This window comes from Tachysurus fulvidraco, chromosome 24 (assembly GCF_022655615.1).
Source record: "Tachysurus fulvidraco isolate hzauxx_2018 chromosome 24, HZAU_PFXX_2.0, whole genome shotgun sequence".
Lineage (NCBI taxonomy): Eukaryota > Metazoa > Chordata > Actinopteri > Siluriformes > Bagridae > Tachysurus > Tachysurus fulvidraco.
The window spans coordinates 908,558-928,405 of record NC_062541.1 but is presented as its reverse complement, the minus strand read 5'-3'; the positions used below and the strand labels follow the sequence as shown (position 1 = coordinate 928,405).

At 42.4% G+C, this 19,848-nt stretch overlaps 1 protein-coding gene and 1 long non-coding RNA gene across 2 annotated transcripts; both read right to left on the bottom strand.

The window, feature by feature from the left end:
* Positions 1-5,655: 5,655 nt before the first annotated feature.
* On the bottom strand, positions 5,656-16,664 carry LOC125140155 (NLR family CARD domain-containing protein 3-like; the record flags this gene model as incomplete). Its single annotated transcript, XM_047808051.1, has 3 exons — positions 5,656-5,821; positions 13,004-13,177; positions 14,911-16,664. Coding segments are annotated over 3 exons (2,094 nt in total), but the record flags the coding sequence as incomplete, so codon positions are not given.
* A 657-nt stretch (positions 16,665-17,321) lies between these two features.
* LOC125140191 lies at positions 17,322-18,422 on the bottom strand. Its single transcript, XR_007139430.1, has 3 exons — positions 18,359-18,422; positions 17,805-17,915; positions 17,322-17,371 (listed from the first exon to the last, which is right to left on the bottom strand). It is a non-coding gene; the product is annotated as an uncharacterized LOC125140191 (long non-coding RNA).
* Between the last annotated feature and the right edge of the window lie 1,426 nt (positions 18,423-19,848).

The following is a 19,848-nucleotide window of genomic DNA, read 5'->3' as shown; positions in this document are numbered from 1 at the left end:
TATTCCAGTTCCTTGGACTCTTGGGGATTTTTACAAGCATTTGTTTAGGAAAATACATTAACATTAGTGACAATGTAAAGAAAGGGAAATTGCGTTTAAAGGTAAGTAAACAAACCGAACTAGCGCCACCTAGTTCAGGTGGCTATCAAATGGTTAAATAACTATGACTGCTATAAATCATATTATGCTTTGTGTGTGCGCTTAATAAAATTCTGAGAGTCTAAGCTTTCAAACAGTATATAATTTAACCGTGTATTTAGAGGATTTAATGCTTAAAAGTTACAATGAAGTTACAATGAAGTTGATGCAGTCTCGCCTCCTAGCGGTGGTGGCTCGTTCTCGCGACGACGACCTGATAAGTGGTTAAACTTTCCAGATGAGTCAAATAGACCCCAGGTCTACACAAGGGTTGTATAAATATGGTACTATGGCAATGACAAACCTTAGCACACAATTTTTTAATATAAATTAAACAGACTATTTTGTATAGATAGGCCCTGAAGGTTTCCGTCACAGACAGAGGTTTGGCCTGCCTTGGATCTGAGCTACTCTGAGTGAACAAATGCAAATGTGCCAGGCATCACAGGTGATGGGGGCGTTTGCACAACAAAAGCAGGGCTGAAGAACTGTGAAAATCTCAACAGGGGGGAATCACACCTCGGGACCCGCACAAGAAAATAAAAAATCCAGTAAACCTAGTGTCAAACAACTGAACATTAACATCAGTCTCACTTCAGGTTATCAACCACAAGCCAACGGGCAGACAGAGCACATGAATCAAGAGCTCACTCACTTACTCTGCTCATACTGTCAGAACAACCAGACCGAGTGGAGCAGGTACTTCATATGGGCAGAGTATGCTCAAAATTTTCTCACCAAACCAGCCACCGGCATCACAACGCAGATAACCGTCTTCGGAGTATTAGTCATTTCCGGACTGCAGTTCCCATAATCCCCGCACCGGGGCTAATTACGCCACCAGTTGTTTCCGATTTTCCACGCTATATAAGCTGAACTTGAACTTTACCCCAGGGCGAAGTCTCGATCAGCCATTGCGAACATTCTGAGCACTTATCTGTTTGTCTCTATTTCCGCTTTTTGCTACTCTGCTTCTGTCTGGTTTATTGATTGTTTGCCGCCTGCCCTGACCTTCTGCCTGTATTCCTGACTACGATTTCTGTCTCGCTACGTTATTGTGTTTGCCATCTTTGACCCATGCTGTTGTTTACGAGATTGTTTCAATAAAAGCTGCAAATGGATCATCAGCCTCAGGAGTTTTATTTTTATATAAGTGTGGATAAAGTGTCCAAATACTTTTGGTGTCATGCATAGAAAACATCTATAATGAAGTGTAATCATATAAAGTTAGTGTTGTGCGACAGCTGGAAAGTTTATCATCCATATTATGTGTCATATCACTCAGAATCAATAATCAATCATTCATCAGTTTTATTAAACTTTTTTTATACATTTTAAATTTACACACTTTATTAAGACAAAAAAGAAATTATTTTAGTTTAACAGTTTAAAACTAAACTCAAAAAATAGATCTCTTACATGGAGATTAAATGTGTGTTAAATAAACTGCTATAAGAATATAAGTATAATATTCTCATGCACCTTTATAAATAAATGACACAACATTATTTTGGTTGCTTGATCCAAGATGGCGGTGCTGCAGTAGCACACAGTGGCCACTCCGGATACAACATGCTGTTATTTACCTTTTTTAGCCCGACTATTGCTAGGACATGGACACCAGAGACGCCGGTGTTCATTTATACAACCGCCCAGAAGTTAATAAAATCTCAAGTCAGTGCTCCCTAAATTCCATCAGTATGTGGACTTTATAACAAGAGAATACACACTGGATCTTGTTAACACAAACATTCCCGCCCCCAGCCATGCGGAGCCCCGCCCCCAGCCATGCGGAGCCCCGCCCCCACCTGGGCTACTCTTGAACTCATGAACGCTTGATCTCTGTGCTCAGAAGCTAAGAAGAGTCAGACCTGGGGTCTCATTTATAAAACTGCGCAGGATCCCTACTAAAAGTTTACGTACGCCCAAAAGCCAAAAATGGCGTACGCCAAAAAAAAATCCGATTTATAAAATCGTGCATACGCACACCTGTAAGCAATGTTCCTGCAGATCTGCGTACGTGAACCAGCCTCATATCCCGCCCTGTACATGCCCATTTTTACACGCCCATTACACTCTCCACAACTGTGCGGGAACGAGAGTGGACCTCGTTGTAATGAGTTTCCTCTGCGCTCTGCGGGTTTAAAAATGGCGTGGGGAGCCAGCGTCTCAGGGGTAGCCACTGTCGCCTGCAGGTTATAATCTTTATAGGTTATAAAAGCAACATTGTTATAATTATGTTGAAAACAAAATTTTTACAGTTTCTACTTTTTAATATTGTTAAACATAAGCAAATTCATTTTCAGATGCCCTTATAGCAACATGAGTGCAAATGAGTCAATTGCGCCGATTACATTTGGGAAATCAGACATTGCTGCAAATTGCAATTCCGGCATATCAAGTATACCATTCAAAACGACAGATATTCTGGCACTCAGGGACAGATATTCTGGCACTCTGCCAATTCCCGCTGGAAACAGCCGGTTGCCAAGAACCCCAGAGTGGTGAGGACTTGTATTTGTACTGGACCCAATTCAACACATAGATCCAAGAGCACAGCTCTAGGGAATCTAAATCGGCTTATTAGCCAGTCATCATAATGGGCCAGGAAATCATCATGGTCCCTGAAAACTCGTTCTCTTCTTATTCTCCCATTGGCGTAATCCTCTAACAGTGCCAGCAGTGCCATCATGAAGCATTACATACCCGGGTCACCGGAGGATATATATGTTTCTAGCAATTAATTTGTGGGCGAAAATTTAAGACGAAAATGTTATAGTGAAAACAGGCTTCTTCATGACGGTTTTGTAATGAACACCGTTAGGACCGATGATGAGTAGTGATTGTGCTACATGACTGTATTTGCAGACTTTGACATTTTATGATATATGTACATTAAGGAAAATTTTTCGTTTTTACACTGTGTTCTGCAGTTCTCTAATCAAAGGGTATTTTGTGCTATTCTGTATCACACGTAGTCGCGCCATCTCCTCCTGCACTCCCGTTGTGGACAATATGACTGTAGCTAAGGCAGCGCCGATTATTATTATTCTTTTTTTTTTTTGAATACATTTTGAATTACGTTTGGATATTACTAGATGTATATAGCCTAAAACAATCGTCACAAATAACACTGTTGGATTTAATCTTCATGATAATGTGGATAAAACATATGATATGGAGTGAAAATTAAATGTCATTAATTCTTATAATCTGAGATGGGTTGGCACTCTGTCCAGGGTGTATCCTGCCTTGATGCCAGATGATGCCTGAGATGACTGGAACAGGCTCCGCGTGACCCGAGTAGTTCGGACAAGCAGTAGAAAATGAATGAATGAATGAATGAATGAATAATTCTTATAATCGTCTTCTCACATATATTTTCTACATTCTAACTTCAGTTCAAGACCTCACCAACTGTGTTGCTTTCCCTTTGTCTCCAGAATGTGTGAACGCACAGCTCAAAGTTTGCTTAAAGGTGCGCACATTCGGCCGAATGTGCGCACATTCGGCCGCATGCGTGAACCTTCAGAGCAAATTATACATATTGGGATATGCATAGTAACTAGTCATAGGCTATTAAACATTTTTATAAAAAAAAAAAAAAAATCAATATATGTCACTCAATATATGTCAGTTAATTTTACTATTGACTATTGTGCAGGTTAGTCTGTATTTTTACATGCCGCTTTTTGTAAGTTGATGAAGATTAGTTTATTAACTTTATATCTGACACGTAAAACATCCACCTTTGCACATCAATGCCTGTACTGGGTGTTTTAGTTGCAAAACTTAAATGTAAGAAACATATTCAACTAAAGTTATGATTACAAAGAAGTTTTCGAATGTGTTAAATGTTGCTGTACGGATTGAGTAGTGACAGATTGTATTAATATCTGCTGGCAGTGGGATGATGGAATTTGCATCATTACGTCATTGTGAATGACATCGTTACGTCAGGACATAAAAGAACTGGTGAACTGGATTTTTGACCTGGTTCATTAAATCGAACTGTCTGAAAGAACCTGTTCGCGGGAAAAGAACTAAACGTCCCATCACTAATAGTCAAGCTCGGCTATCAGTTGATGTCAATTTTCTAACCCCACCCATCAGCTGATCTGATTCCTAAGCGTGATATTGGTCCCTTTCAAACAGGGCACCCTATTTAAATGCTTTTTTTTTTAGTCTGTCTGCTTGGCTGTTTCCTCTGCATTGCTGCAACCTACCTCCTCCCCTAGCTCCTCTTTGAAACTTTGTGTAACTTAATCAGTGTCATTCTGTTGTCACTGATGCAGGCTCTGTTCTAAATGGGGGGGATTTTGTCTGGCTGCTTTCCCAGTTAAATGGGAGATTGTCCCCCCACGAAGCTGCTGCTGTTCCCTGACTAGCTTTCATGGAGCTCATGAAAAGGATGGGGAATTCAGAACAGAGCCATACCGCCAAATGTAAATTTCATAAGCTTGCAAATAAAAAATTTAAATATACCATATGTCAAAGAATTGTCTTTATTTTGACTCAATTGGTCCTGACTGAACTGTGAGTCAATCATCTGTGGAGAAACAAATTTGAGATCCAATTAAAGAGGTAAAAATAATGTGTAAACATCTGTAACACATGGATGTATATTTGTGTAATCAGTGTGATGATGTGATGATATCATTGTGTTGTGTGTAGATGCTGAAGAATTTGACTTTGGATTGTAAAATATGTTAAATTGTGAAGTTGTAGCTGAGAGGATAAAAGGATGTGATCAGTCACAGTTATTGTTATGGATCTTCTACATCTGAATGATTCAGCTCCCAAACTGCTGGAAATGTGGGACGTGTTCTAACGCTTCACCACCATAACTGCTTTATCCTGGAAAAAAGGTCTGAGGAGAGACTCCTGTCATACACCCGACCTGCTGAGTTTATTATACTTAATGCTGAAAAACACAACAGGACAGAATTACAGACACATTTAAACACATTGCTTATGAACAACAGAAACATAAATACACACATTAGATGTGACATTTTACAGCACACAGTGAATATTACACAATATCATACAGTAAAGAGACAGTAAGTCAGTAACTCACTGTAGTGTCTCCAGTTTACAGTGTGGATCCTTCAGTAGATCAGAGAGCAGCTTCACTCCTGATTCTCCTGGATTATTATCGTACAGATCCAGTTCTCTCAGGTGTGATGAGGAGTTTGACCTCAGAGCTGAAGCCAGAGCAGCACAACCTTCATACGTAATACTGCAGTACCACATCCTGCAAGAAAGAAAACCTTCTCACACTTAAAACACTCAGTTTTAGTATTGAAAACATGAACTACACAAAATCTTTATATACAGTACATTTACTCTCCATCTCACACACACAACAATGACAATATATCAGATCACTACAATTACAGTTACCACAGAGGAGAACTGGATGTTGTAGTGTTTATTAAAACTCTGTGTGTGTGTGTGTGTGTGTGTGTGTGTGTGTGTGTGTGTGTGTGTGTGTGTGTGTGTGTACCTCAGTTTCTCCAGTGTACAGTGTGGATTCTTCAGTCCATCAGAGAGCAGCTCCAGTCCTGAATCCTGCAGTTTATTGTCACTCAGGTCCAGTTCTCTCAGTCTGGAGGAGTTTGAGCTGAGAACTGAGGACAGAACTCTATAGCTTTCCTCTGTCAGATTACACCCCCACAGACTGGAAGAGAAATGATGAAATGTTTGATTTATTTGTCTGATAGTGAATTGAGGAGTTTCCATCAGTGAGAAATAAAGTGTCCACCTGAACACAAGGTTCTAATATCAGGATAAAAATCTAACATGAACATCTGTGTATAAACTTGGACTGCTCTTGGACAGATCCATGTGTCTCAGCTCATATGAGACGATGTATTTAACTTTCTGAAAGAAGATAATAACAGAGACGTCACTCTGAACAAACACGTCTCTTTATTTCTAGCAGAGAGATTTTTCATACAGTGTGTTCAGCAGCTCTGTCCTCACTGTAAATAGGAGTAGTATTGTGTGTGTGTGTGTGTGTGTGTGTGTGTGTGTGTGTGTGTGTGTGTGTGTGTGTGTATGTGTGTATATGTGTGTGTGTGTGTGTGGGAGTATTTACACAGGGAATTCTCTACACCTGAGCTGACAGAAGATTTAGAGCTCACTATTAGAGCTATCTAGAGACCAGTGTGATGTTTCTGGAGGATAAAAGCTGGTTTATAATGTATGTATGTATGTATATTAGTATGTGTGTAATGTACACTGCTCTACACACTGGGGAAATAAATGTACTTTGTTCTGATGTGAGAAGTGATGTAGATCTTTCAGTATTTTCACAGAGACGGTAAAACTGTTGGTGGTGTTTTGAATAACCTTCACACACAGAGACACATCCCATAATACCCTCAATACACAGATCAAATAAATGTGTTTTTCTGTATGGTGTGAATTAGCTTTGTTTCTCCATCCATCCATCCATCCATCTTCTACCGCTTATCCTGGGCCGGGTCGCGGGGGCAGCAGACTAAGCAGGGATGCCCAGACACTTCCTCCAGCTCCTCCGGGGTAATACCGAGGCGTTCCCAGGCCAGCCAAGAGACTTAGTCCCTCCAGCGTGTCCTAGGTCTTCCCCGGGCCTCCTCCCAGTTGGACATGCCCGGAACACCTCCCCAGGGAAGCGTCCAGAGGCATCCGAAACAGATGCCCGAGCCACCTCAGCTGACTCCTCTCGATGTGGAGGAGCAGCGACTCTACTCTGAGCTCCTCCCGAGTGACTGAGCTCCTCACCCTATCGCCCAGCCACCCTACAGAGGAAACTCATTTCAGCTGCTTGTATCCGGGATCTTGTCCTTTCAGTCGTGACCCAAAGCTCATGACCATAGGTGAGGGTAGGAACGTAGATTGACTGGTAAATAGAGAGCTTCGCCTTGCGGCTCAGCTCTTTCTTCACCACAAAAGACAGGTATATCGACCGCATCACTGCGGAAGATACACCGATCTGCCTGTCGATCTCCCGCTCCATCCTTCCCTCACTCGTGAACAAGACCCCAAGAAACTTAAACTCTTCCACTTGAGGCAGGAGCTCTCCGCCAACCTGAAGGGGACAAGCCACCCTTTTCCGGCTGAGAACCATGGCCACGGACTTGGAGGTGCTGATTCTCATACCCGCCGCTTCACACTCGGCTGCAATCCGTCGCAGTGCACCCAGAAGGTCCTGATTTGAGGAAGCTAACAGGACAACAAGTCAAGTCAAGTCAAGAAGCTTTTATTGTTATTACAAGCATATATAACTGTTACAGTACACAGTGAAATGAGACAACGTTTCTCCAGGATCAAGGTGCTACATAAAACAAAGACAAGGCTAAGGACATGTAAGTAGTCTTAGCCACATAAAGTGCAACTGTGCAACCTGGTGCAAACAGTGCAGGACAAGAAAAACAAGACAGTGCAGGACAAAAGACAGTGCAAGACAAAAAAACAGTGCAGACATAAAGTTACAAGCAAATACAAAAAGTACAAAAAATGCAATACACAAAAGACAATAAACAGTAAGAGCGCAGACAGACCAGTGTAAATACTGAATGTTCAAATAATATTTTGTGCAGTAACATTAGAATGAACACAGTTTCTTAGCAGCAGGTCCTTTGGATAATATACAGTATAGAGTTGTGCAAAAAAAACAGCAAATGACTGAAATATGTGCATAATGCTGAGATATTGTACAATATGTGCAAAAACAGCTGAAATGTTGGACAGTATGTGCAAAAACAGCAGAAAAGTGTGCAAAAGAGTGTGTGTTTTGTGAGGGTCTATGCAGTCCATACAGATGATGTGTGTGTATGGTGTGCTTAGTATAGTACAGTTCAGTTATTGAGAAGTCTGATGGCTTGTGGGAAGAAACTGTTACAGTCTGGTCACGAGGGCCCGAATGCTTCGGTACCTTTTTCCAGACGGCAGGAGGGTGAAGAGGGGTTATCAACAATGCTGTTGGCTTTGCGGATGCAGAGTGTGGTGTAAGTGTCCATGATAGAGGGAAGAGAGACTCCAATGATCTTCTCAGCTGTCCTCACTATCTGCTGCAGAGATTTGCGATCCAAGATTGTACAGTTCGCAAACCAGACAGTGATGCAGCTGCTCAGGATGCTCTCAAGGGTCCCTCTGTAGAACATGGTCAGAATGGGGGGAGGGAGATGTGCCTTTCTCAGCCGTCGTAGGACGTATAGACGCCCCTGGGCTTTCTTGGTGATGGCACTGGTGTTGAGTGACCAGGTGAGGTTCTCCGCTAGATGAACACCAAGAAATTTGGTGCTCTTGATGATCTCTACAGATGATCCGTCGATGTTCAGCAGAGAGTGTTTGCTCTGTGCTCTCCTGAAGTCCACAACCATCTCTTTAGCTTTGTCCACATTCAGAGAAAGGTTGTTGGCACTACACCAGGCAGTTAGTTGTTGCACCTCCTCCCTGTATGCTGACTCGTCGTTCTTGTTGATATGGCCCACCATGGTCGTGTCATCGGTGAACTTAATAATATGGCTCGATCTGTGCATTGCTGCACAGTCGTGAGTCAGCAAAGTGAACAGCAGTGGACTGAGCACGCAGCCTTGAGGAGCTCCAGTGTTCAGTGTGGTGGTGCTGGAGATGCAGCTCCCGATCCGGACTGACTGAGGTCTCCCAGACAGGAAGTCCAGGATCCAGTTGCAGAGGGAGGTGTTTAGTCCCAGCAGGCTCAGCTTCCCAATCAGGTGCTGAGGGATGATTGTATTGAATGCTGAACTAAAGTCTATGATCAGCATTCGTACATAAGTGTCCGTAAAGACATCCGCTAGCCGTTCAGTATTTTCTTTGAGCACCCTGCCAGGAATGTTGTCTGGTCCAGCAGCCTTCCGTGGGTTAACTCTGCATAGAGATCTCCTCACGTCGGCCGTGGATAGACAGAGTACCTGGTCGCCGGGACGAGGGATGGTCTTCCTTGGCGTTACGTTGTTCTGTACCTTGAACCGAGTGTAGAACTCGTTCAACGTGTCTGTAAGGGAGGCCTCGGTATCACAAGCAGGTGAAGCTGTTTTGTATTTTGTGATCGCCTGTATGCCCTGCCACATGCGCCGGGTGCCTCTGCTGTCCTGTAAGTGGTTGTGGATTGTCTGTGTGTGTGCACGCTTTGCCTCTCTAATGGCTCGGGACAGTTTGGCCCTTGCTATTCTTAGGTCCACCCTCTCCCCTGTTCTGAAGGCTAGGTCCCTAGTCCTCAGCAGAGCACGCACATTAGCAGTCATCCACGGCTTCTGGTTGGAGCGTGTAGTGATGGTCTTGGAGACGGTCACGTTATCAATGCACTTGCCGATGTAACTGGTCACTGCTGACATGTACTCCTCAAAGTTGACGGAGTCTCCGTTGGTTGCAGCCTCCCTGAAGATATTCCAGTCAGTGCACTCAAAGCAGTCCTGAAGAGCAGAGGTGGCTCCTGCTGGCCAGGTTTTTACCTGCTTCAGAACCAGATTTGAGCATCTGACGAGTGGTCTGTATGCTGGAATTAGCTTAACAGTGATGTGGTCTGAATAGCCGAGGTGGGGACGGGGCTCTGCGCGGTACGCACCGGGAATATTTGTGTAAACAAGATCCAGCGTGTTTTCACCTCTCGTAGCAAAGTCCACATGTTGATGGAATTTAGAGAGCACTGACTTAAGATTTGCATGGTTGAAATCTTCGGCGATGATAAAAAGTCCGTCGGGGTGAACATTCTGTAGGTCGCTAATAGCTCTGTATAGCTCACTTAGCGCCTCTTTAGCATTAGTGCTAGGAGGAATGTAAACTCCAAAAATGTAAACAGTAGTAAATTCCTGTGGTAAATAAAATTGTCTGCATTTAACAGTCACAAGCTCCACTGACGATGAGCAGTAAGTAGAAATAAGCACAGAGTTCTTGCACCATTCCGTGTTGATATAAACACACATACCACCACCGCGAGTCTTACCGCACAGAGCTGCATTTCTGTCGGCTCAAAATGAAGTTAGCCCGTCCAGCTGAATGGCGGCATCCGGAACTCTGTCGCTGAGCCACGTCTTCGTGAAAACAAACACGCAGTAGTTTCTATCCCCTCTCTGTGTAGAGCGTTCGAGTCAGATGTAGTCCAGTTTATTGTCCAGGGAGCAAACGTTGGCTAGGGGAGATCCGGCCGGCTAGGGTTTGCTTTTAGCCTAGCATGGACACCCGCTCGCTTACCACGCTTCGGCTTCCTCACGCACCTCTTTCTGTGTCCCCTCTCCTCAGAGATCTGTATCAGGTGACACCGGGGACTGGAGGCCTGGTCTCCGCAGCAAGCCGAGGTCACAAAGCCTATCCAGTACATCATCGTGCAGGTTGGTTGTTACATGATTTCCGATTTCTTTGTTAGGTAAAAAGCATCTCTGCAAAAAGCAGAGATGAAATCCTGTGGTCCCCAAAACGGACTCCATACGGCCCCCGACTGCGCCTAGAAATCCTGTCCATATAAATAATGAACAGGACCGGTGTTGCACTGGGAACAAGTCTGACTTACTGCCAGTTATGCGGACCAAACTCCTGCTCCGGTCATATAGGGACCGGACAGCAACCTGGCGAGGGTATAGAGATGGTCCAGTGTTCCACGACCGAGACGAAACCTGCATTGTTCCTCCTGAATCCGAGGTTCGACTATCGGCTGAATTCTCCTCTCCAGTACCCTGGCATAGACTTTTCCGGGGAGGCTGAGGAGTGTGATCCCCCTGTAGTTGGAACACACCCTCTGGTCCCCCTTCTTAAACAGAGGGACCACCAACCCAGTCTGCCAGTCCAGAGGCACTGTCCCCAGCTGCCACGCGATGTTGCAGAGGCGTGTCAACCAAGACAGCCCCACAACATCCAGAGACTTGAGGTACTCGGGGCGGATCTCATCCACCCCCGGTGCCTTGCCACTGAGGAGCTTCTCAACTACCTCAGTGACCTCAGCTTGGGGGATCGCGAGTCCACAACCGAACCCTCGGCCTCTTCTTCCTCAATGGAAGGCATGTTGGTCGGGTCGAGGAGATCCTCGAAGTACTCCATCCACCATCCGAGAATGTCACCAGTCGAAGTCAGCAGATTCCCACTCCCACTTGTAAACAGTGTGTGCAGGGCAATGCTTCCCCCTCCTGAGGCGCCGGACGGTTTGCCAGAATTTCTTCGAGGCCAACCAATAGTCCTTCTCTATAGCCTCATCGAACTCATCCCAGACCCGAGTTTTCGCCTCCACAACCACCAGGGCTGAAGCTCGCTTGGCCCCTCCAATACCTATCAGCTGCCTCCGGAGTCCCCTGGGCCAACCAGGCTTGATAGGACTCCTTCTTCAGCTTGACAGCATCCATTACTTCTGGGGTCCACCACCGGGTATGGGGATTGCCGGCACGACAGGCACCGGAGACTTTACGGCCACAGCTCCGAGCAGCCAATGGAGGTGGAGAACATGATCCACTCGTACTCAATGTCTCCAACCTCCCTCAGGATCTGGTTGAAGCTCTGCCGGAGGTGGGAGTTGAAGATGTCTCTGACCGGAGACTCTGCCAAACGTTCCCAGAAGACCCTCACAGTACGTTTGGGTCTGCCAAGTCTGTCCAACTTCCTCCCCGCCATCGAATCCAACTCACCACCAGGTGGTGATCAGTTGACAGCTCCGCCGCTCTCTTTACCCGAGTGTCCAAGACATACGGCTCGAGGTCAGATGAAACAACCACAAAGTCGATCATCGACCTCCGACCTAGGGTGTCCTGGTGCGCTTTGTTTCTGATGTTTATATTTATCACTATTGACCCTGTTTTTGCTCTTTGGATTATTGTTTCTTCAGATTTGTGGATGTGATTTGTTCTCCTCATGGATAGTTTGTTACGCTTATTTCAGACTCTGCCTGTTTTTTGACCCTGCCTTTGCTTACTGATTTTGGATTGTTTGTCTTATCTTTTCTTCATTAAAACTTCTTCACATGGATTTTGCCGACTCATCATTACAGTGTTCATGATCACCTGGGTACAGTGTAGATCTCTTTTTCCTCTCCTTCCAACCGTTTCCTTTCCCTTCACCACATTCACACCTAATTCACACCTAATTTCCTGTAAACTGGTTCCACATTTTGCTCTTCAGCTGCTGTTACATTAATAAGTCACAATAACTCCTGTTTACCTTTTATAGAGTTTTAGTGTCACTAAAGACAAATGTTCTGTACTGTGCAGCATTTGCTCAGGTTTTAAATGATCTATAACTAAGCTCCAGTTCAGATCACATTTCCATTATTCTGCTTCTTGACCTGAGTGTAGATTTTGATTCTGTAGACCAGGATGTTCTTCTACACAGACTTGAACACTGGGTAGGTCTCTCAGGACCAGTACTAAACTGGTTAACATCAGACTTGTGTGCTAAACAGTTGTATGGTCAATTGTGAAGTCACTCATCAAGACAACATGAAATTTCATATTAATGTAAAGAAGATACAGAAAAACTTTTTCTACATTCAATCATTCCAAGTAGATTAGCTTAATGTAACGTACTCTTATGTATTTCATATAAAACCTTTTATCCATTACAGTTAGTAACCAAATCATTCCTATTGTACAGGAACTGTACTGGTTACCTGTGACATCCACAATCATTTTAATATCATCTCAAATATTTATTTATCATCAACAAATGCTGACTTCCTTAAGGTGAATTTTAATAAGACGCTTCAGTCAAACTGCTTTTAGTGTTTGCTCAGTGTTTATCCATCAGTCACCTTCACTAAATACATTTACAAAGCAGCTTAAACATGTGTGTGTGGTGTGTGTGTGTGTGTGTGTGTGTGTGTGTGTGTGTGTGTGTGTGTGTGTGTGTGTGTGTGTGTGTGTGTGTGTGTGTGTACCTCAGTATCTCCAGTGTACAGTGTGGATTCTTCAGTCCATCAGAGAGCAGCTTCACTCCTGAATGCTGCAGTTTATTGTGACTCAGGTCCAGTTCTCTCAGACTGGAGGAATTTGAGCTGAGAACTGAGGACAGAACTCTACAGCTTTCCTTTGTCAGATTACAGTCACTCAGACTGGAAGAGAAATGATGAAATATCAGAACACTGATCTCAAACACACAAACACAGCCATAATCCAGCTAAAGTTGAAGCTGTAACAGAAATGTCAGTGTGTTTGTGTCACACACACAAATCAGAGGACAGGACACCACATCAGCACATTTACAGGAGCAGGGACGTCTTTCTGAACGTCTTTCCAAACACATCCGAACTAAAGAGAAAGTTTACATATTTTAACCTTATAAACGATTCTTGATCATGATTTGTATTTTTTATAAAATATAGATGTGTAAAAATCTCTCATTAATCATAAGCAATGTAAATAAAGGATATTAGAAAGAACATTGTACTGTTTACTACAGATGTCACTGTTACTATTTCAACACAACTTAGTGAACCCTTCTTTCTCCACAGAGTAAATGTCCTTCATGCCTCCACAACTGAGAAGTGAACGTGGGGTTTTCTTCTCAAATCTGAGCTCCTTCCCTGTTTACAGAGTGACGTCACATCAGCACGACTGCACACAGCATCAGAAATAAACAAAGTCAAACTTCTTACCTTTAAATGAGTGACACTGTATATACACAAGTATTAGCTTTAGATGGATCAACATACAGACATTCGTTTGTTAAATCTAAAACACTGACTATACACATAGCAGGAAATCTAACCCACCTTGTAGGTACAAATCTAATACAACACTACTGTCTGTTACACTAAAGGATTTGTGTAGGTGGGCTTCAGGGGGCTATAAGTGACATCATAGAATGTAGTGTACCAATGTGTAATATTTTATCAGTACATAATGATGAACAGAGAACAAAACCAGTCTGTTATTAATGTTGTACAACAAAAATATAGATTCACTACAGCTGCTTATAAATACAAACACAGCTTAAAATCTCCAAAATGCACAGAAAGTTGCGAAAGAACGAAACCTGACGTCTCTTCATCACTTCATCTGAATTAGCTGCCTAGCTTGTTTCTAACATAATAAGAAGATAAAGCTGAACATTTTCCCACTTGGTCCAAAATGATGATTGATGTTTTATTTACCACGAGCTCAGTCCTTGGTAAAGTTTAGCAGTAGTGCAGACTGAAGGAGACTTTTGTTTTTCCTTCATATTGGGTTAAAATTTTAAAAATCATTTATGTTTTATTTCTATTAGAAAGAACAATTGAGTAAAAAAGCCATGACAGAGTGAATCTCCCCACAACACTGTGTCACACACAACAAAAGATGAGGAACTTCAACATAAAGAGATAATTGAAGGACATTTGAGTGATTTAATATTTCATTTTTAGATTTTCTATCCATATTGATCCCATTTTGTCAGTCTGATGTTTTTCTCATCTGTGAGAGTTTTGTCACTTTCAAAGGAAACAGAAAAGAAAAAGTCTTTCACTGGTGTTTAGATCAGAAATGTCTTTAGTTCTTAAATGCATGCAGTTATTTTGTAGAGATATTTTCCATAAATTTTAGAGAACACTTAATTTTTCATGGTTCATATATAAAAGCTATAAAATGACTCATATGATGTTATAAGATTTTGTCCATGTGGCCCAGCCCTCAGTTCAGATATAACATGTTAGTGTAAAAAGTGACACAATCTTCTGTAAAAGTACCAGAGGTTTGTGTAAAGATGATTAGAGGAACTATTAACACACATTAATCCAAACAGTACAGTTCAGTGTTACATTAAAATAATAAACCATGCAGTAATACAGTTATAAATAAAAATACTCACACAGCTTTTCTGGAGGCTTTGACCACTGGCAGCAGCCTCAGAAGACCTTCATGTGATGGATTATATTTACTCAAATTAAACACATCCAGCTCCTGTTCTGAGGTCAGTAACACAAACGCCAGAGCTGACCACTGAGCAGGAGAGAGTCTGGTGTCACTGAGACGTCTGTCACCTCCTCTGTTCAGGTAAGTTTGTACTTCCTGCACTAGAGAATCATCATTCAGTTCATTCAGACAGTGGAACAGATTGATGGATTTCTCTGGAGATGGATTCTCCCTGATTTTCTCCTTTATGTACTCCACTGTTTCCTGTTTGCTGTGAGATCTGCTTCCTGTCTGTGGCATTAAGTCTTGTAAAAGAGTTTGATTGGTCTCCAGTGAGAGACCCAGAAGGAAGCGGAGGAACAGGTCCAGGTGTCCATTCTCACTCTGTAAGGCCTTGTCCACTGCACTCCTGAGGAGATCAGACATGTTTGGATTTCTGAAGAAATTAAAAAGTCCAGTGCTTTGCCCCATATGCACATTTGTATTTCTTAAAATAAAGCAGAAAAATACATATAAAGCAGCCAGAAATTCTTGGACACTCAGATGTATGAAGCTGAACACCTTCCCCAGGTGAAGCCCAAACTCCTCTCTGAAGATCTGGGTACACACTCCTGAGTACACTGACACTTCTCTGACATCAATGCCACACTCTCTCAGGTCTTCCTCATAGAAGATCAGGTTTCCTTTCTCCAGCTGGTGGAAAGCAAGTTTTCCCAATGCCATGATACTCTCTCTGGTCTGCTGAGGATCAGAGTCACATTTCTGATGGTACTTTTGGTCCTTGTGTTTGAACTGAAAGATCAGGAAGTGTGTGTACATTTGAGTCAGAGTCTTGGGGATCTCTCCACCCTCTGCTTCACCCAACATTCTCTCTAGAACAGTGGCTGAGATCCAGCAGAAGACTGGGATGTGACACATGATGTAGAGGCTTCTTGAAGACTTCAGGTGAGTGATGATGTTATCAGCCAGGCTCTGATCACTGATCCTCTTCCTGAAATACTCCTCTTTCTGAGGATCACTGAAGCCTCGTACCTCTGTTACCTGGTCTACACACTCAGGAGGGATCTGATTGGCTGCTCCTGGTCTTGTGGTTATCCAGAGGAGAGCCGAGGGAAGCAGATTCCCCTTGATGAGGTTCGTCAGCAGCACATCCACTGAGGCTGACTCTGTCACATCACACAATATCTCATTCTTCTGGAAACTTAGAGGAAGTCGACACTCATCCAGACCATCAAAGATCAACACCACTTTGTAGGACTCACAATCTATTGATTCTAGTTTTCTTATTTCTGGGAAAAAGTGATGAAGAAGTTTCATCAGACTGAGATTTTGCTGCTTCATTAGATTCAGCTCTCTAAAGGGAAGTGGGAACATGAAGGTGACGTCCTGATTTACTTCTCCTTCAGCCCAGTCCAGGATGAACTTTTGCACAGAGACTGTTTTTCCAATTCCAGCAACTCCTTTAGTCAGCACAGTTCTGATGGACTTGTCTTTAAATATCTCATTATATTTGATGGGTTTCTCCTGTGTTGCTGGTCTCCTGGATGCTGCCTCAATCTGTCTCACCTCATGTTCATTATTGATGTCTCCACTCCAACCCTCTGTGATGTAGAGCTCAGTGTAGATCTCATTCAGAAGTGCTGAGCTTCCATGCTGTGAGATTCCTTCATTAATTCTTTTAAACTTCTTCCTCAGATTGGACTTCAACTTTGTCTGATACACAGAGGCGAGTTCTAATAAACAAAGTAATATCTAGTTTAGAAATAAAAAGTTATAATGCAAAATCGTACAAAAACTGCTATTAATTCCTGACTGATGTACTAAATATTATTGAAGCTGGACCATGAACAGATACAACATGATATTAAAATTAAATTTAAAACTAAAAGTGTTCATATCTAAAACTATTTCCTCTCTCTAAAGTGAAGCTGATGGAATAAAGTCATGACTCAGAGCTCTTACTGTTGTGCAGTGTGTTAGCGAGATCTGTGTGGTTCATGTTCTTCAGGACGTGCAGTGTGATCTTCAGCGCTCCGTCTCTGACACTGTGCAGATCCTCCTCATCCTCCCCCTCCCTCTCAGTGCATGCTGGGTAATCTGGACTCAGGAGCTTCCTAAACCTCTTCAGCTCATTCTTTATCAGAGTGATGACTTTGTGTTCCAGCTCCTGGTTAGAAACACACAGGAACAGATCTAAATATTATCATCTTACACAGTGAGAGGGGCTTTTATTTTATCACAAGAAGAAAAGTCTATTTTATTATCACATTTAAAACATACAACCGATTACCCTTAATGCTGCTGCACATCAAGACATGACAAGTGATCACAACACACACATTACACACTTTAAACACAACACACACACCTTGAATATAGAGTCCAGCTGATTTGTGCTGATGTTTGATTTTTGTGGTCTGTGAACAAACAAAACCCATCATGTAATATGGACTATATGTATTCATAGCTGCACAAATCACACACTAATAAATACACACACAGATATTTAACACTATCATCTTAACACAATACACTGATTTCAGGATTTCCTAACTGACACCAACATGTTTAGAAACAAATGTTTGAATAAATGAATAAAATCTTTATATTGTCATTAATGTCCCAGGTGTAAATGTTCTTCGGTAGCACCACAGACCCTCCAGCTCAGGGACTGCAGACTGAACTGAACTCTTAAAGCACTTTTCCTCACTGCCAGTCCGAGAGCTGCAGCACTGCACAGTTTAGTGTTTTACTGCTTCAACACCTGATAAAGCTCATGAAGGGCTTCATAATGAGACCAGTGAGTTTGATCAGGTGGAACACTGCTGTAAAACACCTCACTATACTGACCTCACATCAGTAGAACTGTCTCTGAAGATAATTGGACGTCCCATTGACCAGTCACTCTTCATGGACACACAGCTGGGTTCTGGTGAGTCTGATCTCTTTCCCTCCATCATTCTAGAATAGAAATATCAGCAATAATTAATACTCAGCACTGTTAAACAATGTGTTCATCATTAAACACCAATAATTCCATCTTTTTAATTCAGATCCAGTCTGTACACTTATTCAAACAGGAGACAGGCCTCATAAGTCAGGAATTACACTGATATCAGGAGTCCCAATCACAGCTAACTGACAGCTGGGTCTTAAAGCCTGTAGAGTTCACTGACACAAAGCTCTGCTGCTCTTATGCTCCACATTACACCGTCCTTTTTACTCTTCTCTCAGTAAATGATTTGTCTAAACTGTTCTTAGATCAGATCAGTGATATATTCATTGCTATTAAACACCTTAAAGCAAAGTTGACTTCCTGTGTTAACTAGTGAGTGTTTAGAGATACAGATGTGTTCCCATGAGACGGTGTGTATTTATTGCTGGTGAATGTAAAAGTAAGTCACCTCTCGTCTTTCTTTAAGTCCTGTTTTCCAGACACACTCATGTTGGAGGTCATGTCTCCTTCTCCAGATTACAGCAGGACACACGTTTACTTCACTCCAACATCGGTGTGTTAAATTAAACCTTGAATCAGCACAGAGTTCACTTACAGGAAATAGTCACGCTATAAAGTTATAAAACAACCTGTGTACATTAAAGCTTCAGTAAAACCCACAAAACTATTCTGCATCTAGTGTCACTTCAGTGTGTTTATATATTAGAGCTTTAGATACTCACTGTGTTTTTACTTCTGAAATCTTTTAGTTTTCACTCCACACTAAATGGAGCTTCTGACTTTCACTTCCATTGCAGTTTATACTGCAGAGGGGGAAGGGCAGTGACACACACACACACACACACACACACACACACACGTTCCGACGGCCAGGGATTTCAGGAAGCAGGAGCTTGGTCAATGTTGTCGGTAAAACACAGAATGGACTGTAATTTAGTACGGCATTCCTCCATAGATATCTATACTAGATGTCGCCTTGTATACGGCAGTACATTGGAACGAATGCGTCAATAGAGCCACCATCTTGGAACAGGGGACCCCCTCCTCTTAATGCATCAGCTTCAATGTAGACAAAGAAATAAAATCACCATAAATCGTCATGAATGCCATATTCTTTTTTTTTTTTGTTCGTTCAAAACGTCAGACATGTATTTATCATTGAGTCCATTGAAATTTTAAGGTTTTAATCTACTTTTTATAATGCATAGTTTATTTATTACATTCTTCCACTTGAGTAAACTTCAAATGAACAATCACTACTTACCTTAAAGCCTACTGTATGCAACACTACAATGGTGTGACTATACATGTTCATTTAAACATTTAAATTGTATTGGTTTATTAAATATGAAACACAAATTTGAGAGGAACATAATGTGAAAGTTAGATATTTGAGGTGCCAAAGACCATTCAATCTTTTATTTATTCTTTTCCTGCAATACTTTTGCCACAAGTCGTGGCCTAATGGTTAGAGAGTCTGACTCGTAATCCTAAGGTTGTGGGTTCGAGTCTCAGGCCGGCCACGACTGAGGTGCCCTTGAGCAAGGCACCGAACCCCCCAACTGATCCCCGGGCGCCGCAGCATAAATGGCTGCCCACTGCTCCGGGTGTGTGTTCTCTGCTGTGTGTGTGTGCACTTTCGATGGGTCAAATGCAGAGAACAATTTCTGAGTATGGGTCACCATACTTAGCCATATGTCAATTTTTACTTTTCACTTTTCATTAAATAAGTATATACTAAAGTCACATAAACAACAACAACAACAACAAAAAAAAAAAAAATTTGACTTTGAGGCTGAGCTTGTGTGTTACACTGCCAAGCTAACTGGTGACATCCTTCCAGGACTGTCAGCTGAGTTAACCATTTAAAACTAAGTGTTTAGTTTCCCTGCAACAACACAACCTTACACAGTTTCTTCCTGACACATTTGCTCAGCG